Source organism: Lathyrus oleraceus, chromosome 6 (assembly GCF_024323335.1).
Source record: "Lathyrus oleraceus cultivar Zhongwan6 chromosome 6, CAAS_Psat_ZW6_1.0, whole genome shotgun sequence".
Classification (NCBI taxonomy): domain Eukaryota; kingdom Viridiplantae; phylum Streptophyta; class Magnoliopsida; order Fabales; family Fabaceae; genus Lathyrus; species Lathyrus oleraceus.
This window is the reverse complement of record NC_066584.1, coordinates 497,848,373-497,858,066: the sequence shown is the minus strand read 5'-3', so window position 1 is coordinate 497,858,066 and position 9,694 is coordinate 497,848,373. Positions and strand designations below refer to the sequence as shown.

The 9,694-nt window shown below is 34.8% G+C and overlaps 1 protein-coding gene across 1 annotated transcript; it reads right to left on the bottom strand.

Moving 5' to 3' along the window:
• Positions 1 to 2,237: 2,237 nt before the first annotated feature.
• On the bottom strand, positions 2,238 to 4,306 carry LOC127098452 (protein NUCLEAR FUSION DEFECTIVE 4). The gene has a single exon (XM_051037053.1). The coding sequence runs from the start codon at positions 4,256 to 4,258 to the stop codon at positions 2,447 to 2,449; it is 1,812 nt and encodes a 603-aa protein (XP_050893010.1). The 5' UTR covers positions 4,259 to 4,306; the 3' UTR covers positions 2,238 to 2,446.
• Between the last annotated feature and the right edge of the window lie 5,388 nt (positions 4,307 to 9,694).

The following is a 9,694-nucleotide window of genomic DNA, read 5'->3' as shown; positions in this document are numbered from 1 at the left end:
ACTGATAAGGTCTTAAAAGAGGGAGCAAACACATCCAAAAACTCTAAGGAAGTTGTAATATGGCTTTACCATAAGACAATCTATTGATAAGGTAGACTATAATGGGCAAAGAATAATCCCAATATGTTAGAGGGATGGATGCTTGACTATAAGTAGGGTAAGCCCCATTTCAACTACGTGTCTATATTTCCTCTCAACAACCCTATTTTGATGATGTGATGTGAGGATAAATAACTTTATGTAGTATTCCATGCTCAGTAAAGAAGTTGGTGAAGGGCCTGAACTCATCACCCAGTCATATTGAAGTGTTTTAATAGGGAGACCATGTTGTAATTCAACCACGGTCTTAACTATTTGAAAATGGTAAGGGCTTTAAACTTGTTTTTTAAGTAAATAGATCCAAGTAAACTTGGAAAAATCATTCACAAATGACATATAATATTTAAACCCTAAGGTAAAAGCATAAGGGGAGGGGCCATATAGATCACTATAAACTAACTCTAAGGGAGAGGCATAAGTGGTGTGTGAGGAAGGTGAATGTAATCTACGAGTCTTACCCATACAACAAGCTGCATAAAACACATCGACATCTTTATCACCGAAAGGAACATTACAATTATGTAAAACATGTTTTAAGGCTTGAGGATTAGGATGACCTAATCTCAAGTGCCAAAAACTAGGTGTACAATTAGATATAGAAGCTAAATTAATACTAAAAGTAGACCGACTAAGGCACATTAAAATAGACAAGGGCTGAGACTAGAGCATATTATTGGCCAAAGTGAGAGAAAGACACTCATAGAGTCCATCCTTGTCAACCTGATCTTCAAGAAGAATATCATTGGTGACCTGATAGTGGACAAGACAAGTATCAACAAAGAAAAGGAAATACACATTATTATCTTGACAAAAATGGCTAACACTAATTAGATTCCTGGTAATAGTAGGAATAAGTAAAAGGTTGTGAAATGTGAGAGGTGTGTGAGGATGAGTGGTTGAGGTGAAAACACTAGTGGTTGAGGAATGTATTTGTTGAATAATTTTGGCATCATTCGTGACATGAAATGAAGCCTGAGTCTGAAAACCAAGATGCATAAGCAGTTGGTCCAGAGTTAGTAATGAAGGCACTAAGGGGCTCAGAGAAACTAGATATAGGCCTTGAAGGTGGGGATGATCTTGTCCATACATTTGGAGAAAATGAGCCATAACCAACATTTGGAAATGGAGTCCATGATCCATGAGAGTAAGGATTACCGGCTGAGGCATGAGGATTATAACTTTGATTAAACCTATACCAGCAAGACAAAGTTGTGCGACCAAATTTGAAACAAACTTGAAACTGAACCGTGGAGCCATTGAACCTGCATATACATCTTCCAGCATGACCATTATGAGAGCCTTTGTTGCCACGATATTAATGAAAAGCTTGATCGGAATGCTGTGTAGGAGCGAAGGAAGGTAAAGATTCAACACTAGAAGATATCACATCTTCATATTGAGCATGATTTAATGAAGCATGAGTTAAATTAAGAAAGATCATATCCGATTCAGAGACTTTCTCGAACTTATTGAGACGAAGTTCATGCGTTAGGAGGAGAGTTTCTAGTTCATCAAGAACCATGAGGCCAAATTTACATCAATGTGATAAGCAGGAGGAATCGAATCTCTAAGAGAAGCAAGAGCATCAAAAATGGTTCAAATTTTATGAAGATACTCATAAACTGAGGAATTATCAAGAGTTAAGGCGCGAAGTTGCACACGGAGTTGCCTAGCACGTGCACGAGTGAAGACAATTGGTTTCTTCAACCAAATTTACAGTCGCGATCACAAGAGAAGATGATACCTGAGCATAAGCTACCGAGGAGGACACCGGTGACGATGATGAACTCATGGCGAAAGTCTATATTGTGATCTAATAATGTGATACCATATTAGAATGTATAGATAGAATTGAGTTCTAACTAACTAAAAGTTGATTTGTTACAAATAGAAATTGTTTTGCTTTTCTACATAGCAAAACAGGTGACCTGCTATTGCAGGTGGCTTATAGTCCTATTAATTCTATTTTAATTATAAAAAAAATTGATACCAAACTCTTATTTTCCCATTTCCCTTGATTTGAAATCATGGTTCATTAATTTACTTTAAACAAGTAACCAACTTGCCACAAAAATCCTAAACCAAACACGCACCTGTCACATGAAAATGTTTTGTTTTTTTCCAATGACATGAAAATGTTAAACACGAGAAAATGCCAAAATTAGATAGACAAATTTTACACATAACCAAAAACTAGTCTCTACTATAATAATATGATTTTTGATTCCCTGTATCTATATTCATCATCACATGAGTACAGTAAAAAAAACAAAGTGGACCTAAAAACCCAAAAATATATATAGTTCAACCCAATCATATACTCAAACAAATATATCCTCTAAATCAGCTAAATTGATAGCCGTGCAAAGATATTAGGACGAACAATTTTTGATTCTTGTCCTCTCTTGCCGCCGTTTTGGACCACCGTCATCTCCGCCGTATCACCTCCAACCTCCACCGCTTCCGATCTGTACCTCTTGTATATATCCCCTTTATAAAACTTAATAGTTCTAGCCACCAAAATAAGAGAAATAATGGCACCAAACAAAGTAGCTCCAGTGATAATAAAAAAGGACAATTTATAACAACTTGCCCCTACACAATTCAATTCTTTACCATCTTTTCTCGGTACTCCACTTTCAAACAACTGTCTCTTAGCTTCTTTGTCATACAAAAAACCAGTAACCCTAACGTTAAGAAAATACAACCCAATAGGACTAGCTACCCCACCAAAGTTGTACAAAGTTGAATAATATTTCAACCCAAATAACTCCGAAATTATGGCGAAAACCAGTGGCCATTGTGCACCAAAGCAAAATCCAATGATAACCGAAGCAAAATATAGACCGTTCTCAACATCAAAAGCTATCAAAAGATGACCGACACAAGATAAAAACATGGTTAATGTAAGCATGAGTGGTCTTGGGAAATTGTACTTCGTTAAAACATATTCCGAGACAAAACCTGAGAAAACTCTTCCTAGGTAGTTCCATATACTCACTAATGAAACGAATGTGCTTATGCTTGTTTTTGGATATCCGAGGGAGGTTCCTATTTGTCCTAGGTTGTCTATGGCTGTTAAGGTTCCACCAACACCGCATGTCCCGGCGAGGAATAGTAAGATCATGTCTATGCTGAAAAGTGCTTGAAGTATTGTGAAATCTTCACCTTGTATTGGTGGATGAAAAATATTTTCCCACCATCTTGTTTCTTTTGATGTCGTCGTCTTCGTCGTCGTCTTCGTTGTCGTCGGTGGTGTTGGTGAGACATTATCTCCTTGATTAGCTACTATTTTAACAGAAAACGGATCAACAAAAGGAGCCTTACCCTTTTGAATCTTCATCTGTTCGACAAAAACAACAGCGAGAGGTAGAAACAATAGAATAAGAACAACAGAAGCACTTCCTATATACTCACTTTGTTTAAACGAAACTTTTTTCTGAAGTATAATCATGACTAACAAAAAACCAGCAAGACCAAGTGATATATACAAAAACTTATAAAAAACATTCAGCTCGTTGTTCTGTTTAACCGGTTTCATGTACCGAATGGTTCGAAGAAAAAGAAAAGAAATTGCAGCCGGAAGCCAAGCAATGAGAAGAATCAAAGCTTTTGTGTCATTAAAGTAAATAGCAGAGTAAAGCTGTGTGATGATAGCACCACTAAGACCAACATAGCCTTTTAGAATCCCCAACACAACACCGCGAGTTTCGGGGAAATTCTTGACACATGTCACAAGAGAGCCTGTGTTTGAAAAAGACTGAGAATTCGCACCTATGCAAATGTAAAGACACATTTGCCAAACTTTTGGTTTCGATATTTTTTTGGTTACTGCTAACCATATCATGAAGTAGCCGGAGAAATTAAGAAGGGAGCCGATTGCGAGGACAACGTAAGGAGGTGTTATTTCGTTGATTAAACCGGAGAAAACACCGAGGTTTCCACCTAGGTCTTTGAAGAAACTAAGGAGGTTGAGAGTTGTTTGGTCGTAGCCTAAGGATTCTTTTATGACGCCGGAGTAAAGACCGAACATGTAGGTGGCTCCGGAGGCGGACATGATTAGAAAGGAAGCGAACACCACGAACCACCGTCCGGTGATGACTTGGGTTACGAGGTTTCTTTGTGATAGCTTCGTTGAGCTTACACCTTCAACCGCCATTTTTGTTATTACAAGGAGTTTGAAGATTTTTGCTAGGTAGTGTTAGTGTGTCAATCATTATATATAGATGAGAATTTATGGCTATTTTTCTTTTTCTATTAACTTTTTTTTACAAGTTTATTTACGACAATTTTTTTTATCCGTATCTAGTTTACTAAATTTACTAATTTAATTCAGAAATTAATTCTAAAATTTAATAGTTTCAGTCTTTTTTTCCTCTTAATTGTTCAGACACTTTTCCAACTAGGAAAATTCTCTCTACAACTAATTAGTGGCATGGGCTCGTGGCTGTCATGATCTTCATCAATGTAGAAACATTTTCTCTCGTGTCGAAATTTCACACAGCCATTAAATGGATAAGGTTCTATTATTTTTTTTTCATTTATATTTTATATTAATATATAACATCGATTATTAAAATGTACTCATGTTATAAGAGAGAATATTTTTTAATCCTAGACAAAGATCCGATCCTTATATTATGGGTATGTTTTTATATATTTAAATTTTAACGGTAAAAAATCATATTAATATTGCTAAGATATGGTAAAGTAACATTTGATGCAAATTATAATATATAACAAAAAAAATTAATACTATGAAATGAAAATGCTTTGATTATATTCAGAACGTATAAAGTAAAATATAAAACTAAATTAAAAAATAAATAATAATTTAAAAATTAAAATCTTCAAATACACCTTTCCCTCTCTCTCTAGATAGGGATAAGTGAAACCGAAATCATATATAAGATCTTATACACAATAAAAAATGGATTGAATGTTTGTTTTGATTCTGAAATTAGCTGTGGTTTTTGATTTTTTTTCTTTCTGTAAGATCATTCTAACTTTTATATGCTATAGCGTTTCTTTTTTTTCTTTTCTTTTTTCTTTTTTGGTTGTACTTTTTTTCTCTCTTTTGTTGTGGCCCGTTTAGCACTTCTTATGCTATCAGATACATTTTTTGTTTTGTTTTGGTGATTTACACCATTCTATTGATATATTATTTTGTCATTAAAAAGAAGATTGGCAATCTTTTAACTAAATTGTTTGTTTCATATTGGCCCTATTTAATAAACGTTACTATTAGTATTGAGTGAAGATGATGAAGAAATTTAAAGATATTAGGTATTTATGATTCATTGTTAGATACAACATACCCAATGGTGTAATATTTCTTAAAATATTCAATGGTTAAACAAAATTTAAAAATAGTTTAGGATGAACACTTAATAATTTTGTCACGTCTTATATATTTAAAATTAAAAGTTAATAGAATGAATTATATTGGTTAACAAAGTTACTTTTAAGGGACCAAATAGTAATATTTATTAAATAAGGGACCAACATGAAACAAACCATTTAATTAAAGGACTAAAAATCTAATTAAATCTTTATTATTTAAAATTTATCTGTGTCCTTTAAAATTGTTTCGTACGGGAACCAGGATTGATTTTGATCGTCAGTATTAGACTCTTGAAGCAGTGATGTTGATCTCTGACATAGTGGCACATGATGGACCTGTAAGGTTACCAATCCAACACTCAAGTCAATTACAGAGTCCAAGATGAGTTGAGCAAAATTATGAGATCAGAAAAGTGTACCTTGAATCCCACATGTGCTGAATATATACGTTGGATAACTTTTATTGGGCTTTATATGGTTGAGCTGGATATATGGATCTTCGTCTTTGGCCATTGTTTGACCTAGAACAATTTTCCTCAAGGCTTGTCAGGTGTTTTCTTACCCGTTAAGTCTTCTGAAGCTGAGGCCGACCTCTTGTCACTAAAGCCAATTGTTGAGGAAGTGAGAAAGCCACGAGGTAGCTGCAAAAGTAATGGGGAGCATGTACATTAAATATATTTTCTATCATTGAGATGTTTCACCGATTTCCAGGCACATGTATTCTAGGTTCGCAGGCTAGGGTGTGGCAATCCTTTGTAGGGAACTCGAGTGCGTCTTAATCACTTGTATTTTCAAAGAACAATTGAACCGCCACTCTTGGACTTCCCATTCACTCTGATATGGGTCGTTGACTTGTCAATATTTTCATTATAAATGGTTTGACCCCCCCCCCCCTTTCAAATGTTACTTTTTTTAACCGGTATTTTTGATAAACAATCACTTAGTTTTAAGTTTATTACTTGAAGGACCAAACTAGTAAATCTTAGGGCAAGTTATGCTGAATTTCTGGAAAAATGAAGTGTGCATTAATATTGTCGGATACTTGCATTAAGTGCTGAATACTTTAGGAAAAATGATTAAGTTCGAAAGTGAACTTATCAATGATTTTGACAAAGTCTAAATTAGTAACTTGAATAAGAAGGAAAATAAGTAAACGTAGATGAAATAAAAAGAAACTTTATTTGCACAAGTAAAAATTGGTAGGCAAGTACATTTTCTTCAGAGAATCGTTTCTCGCTTGCGTATGGGTACTTTAAGTCTGTATTGAAGTTTACAATGATTTTTCACATTGAATCCTAACACTAGAATCTATATTTATGGTATTGCAAAACTAACGGTCTTCAACGTTCAACTGACTTCCATCTGACATGTCACCGCTGCATGCTTTTCCTGCCTTCGATTGATCTCCACATGTCTTTGGTGTTTGAATAGGACCAAAAAATAGTCATTTGGTTTAAATTTTGAATCTGCTTTAGACAAACCACCTCCGATCTGTCGAATTGATGAATAACCAAAACGTGAAAATTTCACTAAGTACCAGACCCAATCGTTCAATGTCGACCACTGATGTTTTCCTCCAAGGTCTTTGGTCGAAAGACATGTAACCTTGTCTTGTGTTTGTGCAGAAATTCTAGCTAATTCCCTTGCCGAGCTTCTACATTGGAATTTCTTGGCTAACACTTTTCCTCCTTTTACTAGTTGAAATCTGCCCATCTTCACTCAGTTCATTTTATTGCTCATGAGTTTCAAAAACTCTAGCCATTTGACGTTTCTTTGCGACAAGTAATTCTTTTTCTCGTGTCCTCTTTTCCTGCATACTTTTCTTTTTCCCTCAGGTATTTCTCTATCTTCCTTTTCTTATCATTATGTTCAACCCATGGAAAGTGGAAAATCTAAACCTCGTGGTCATTTTCTACGGGGTGGATTCTCCTATTCCTTCGAAGAATGTTCCCAGCAGTAGCTCTAGGACATGGTTGGAATTTTTGGATAAATAGGATGATTCACCAATGGGGGAAATTGCTACCCGTGTTGCCTCTCTCGCCAGTTCCAGATTTAATTTGGGTATTGATTTATTAGAATGGTGGAGCATATGGAACCTTGTTTTGCAGGTGATATGCTTTTAACAAGGATACCAACTTTTGATGATGAAAACCAATGTCTATTGATGACAACTGACAAGTCATGCATAAGCGGTTAAAGATGCAAAACAAATAATTAGGGTTTATTGGACTTGACTATCTGACAATGGCAACCAAATAGAATTCAAATCAAGTCTCATCTCAAGTTAATTCAAGCAAAGGTCTACAAGAAAGAAAGTATATGACAAAGTATTGAAGTACAATAAAGTCCTATCTTGATTAGTCTAAGTGAATACTTTGTAGAGCATAAGGGCGTTCTCATAAAAGTGCATGGCTAAAGCACACACACATGCAAACATTTCTTAAACTTATTTTTCTCAAAGAAATTCTTTCAAAAATGTTTTGAAGTCATATAAGATGAGTTGGAAGTTATCTGAAAAGATCTGTGAAAAGTTTTATCTTTGCCAATCAATTGCCACCTTATCCCAATCAATTGGGATATTTCAAAAATGTGCCCTAATCAATTAAGACGACATCTTAATGATGGGTAACAACTAGATACATTTTCTTTCCATTTTTAAATTAATAATTAATTACAATAGAGGTAACCAATCAATTGGGACATGTTGGAAATCAATTGACAAGTCATAAAATGTATTTAAAGTTATTTCCTTTTTGAGGGAACCTTTTGAAGGTAGAGAAAAACAAGAAGGGGGGGGGGGGGGGGGTTGAATTGTTTTCACAGACAATAAAAACTTTTGGAGTTTCTACACACCCACAAATTAAAGACAAACAACACAGAAGTTATCCTGGTTCGCTTGAAATTCAAAGCTACTTCAGTCCACCCTACCAAAGTGATTTCGCCTTCAATAAGGACTTAATCCAATAATCTAGAAAGATTATAACAAAGTCTAAGAGTACAATGATCTCTTAGCCCTCTCAAGTCTACAGACTTCACAAGTCACTTGAGGAACTTTACAACAACTAGTTTAGAAATACAAGAAGGTGTTTAGTGCTTCTAGATAAGCAATGTGAACACAATAAGAACAATAGAAATTCACATTAAGAGCAACAACTCGTGTGCTAACGTAAAACAAGAATTAGTGAACGATTGAATTTTTTATGTACAAAATTCTTGTAGGATAGCTTCGTATGTTGGTATGATGATGGTTGGACCTTTTTATAGTGTTTGGAGATGATACCGTTGAATGTAGCATTGATGCTGATATCTTGTCAATAATGGGACTTAATGCCATTAATTTTGTTGTCCTTTCTATAGCACTTTAGGAGAGTATTCAATGCTTATCCATATTGAGATTCATACCATATTTGGAATACTTTGCTATTAAGTTCTTGATTTTGTTCTGTTGGGCGTGATTCAGAGTGCGTGGAATCCAGATACTTTTCTTAGATCTTGTATTCTTTAGATAGTTGACTGTGGTATCTTTTTAAGAGGTTCTTGACTTTTCTCTGACTAGACATCCTTCTGATGTAAAGATCAACAAAGTTTTCATGTGTGAGATCCTTCAGATACAGAGTTCCAGAGTCTTCAGATGGCAGATGTTGTGGACATCGTTGTTTTCAGAGTTAGAGCGAATACCTTTAACTCTAAGTCAGTTGTTCTGGATTTTTGTGACGTCATATGTTGTTTCATCAGATACATTTTTTTGTTAGAGTCCTGCACAGTTATAGAATTTTGTTAGGGTACCAAAATGGTTCATCCTTTGTTATCATCAAAACTTAGAGATAAATTGCAGAATCAAAATCTTGTTCTAACAATCTCCCCCTTTTTGATGATAACAAAACTTCAGACTTTTTGATGAAACAATGATACTACACAATAATTAGAAGAAGATAATTTGAGAGTCAGATATGCTATGGCTCCCCCTGAGATAAGCAAGCTCCCCCTAAATCTGATACTAGAGAAAGTTTGGAGTTTCTTACCAGAGCCTCTTATGTTGCTTAGCTTGTTTCTTAGATGTTTTACTTAGTTACTTCCTGCAAGAAAACTTAGACTGCGCAATATATATAGAATTCTTTTAGAATGTATGCAGTGCATTATGAGAATCAGATATTAGTTTCATCAGAAGGTTGTTGAATTATTTCTCCCCCTTTTTGTCAGACTCAAAAAGACATCGAAAAAAATTGCTAAAAAAAACATAATTTCATTAAAT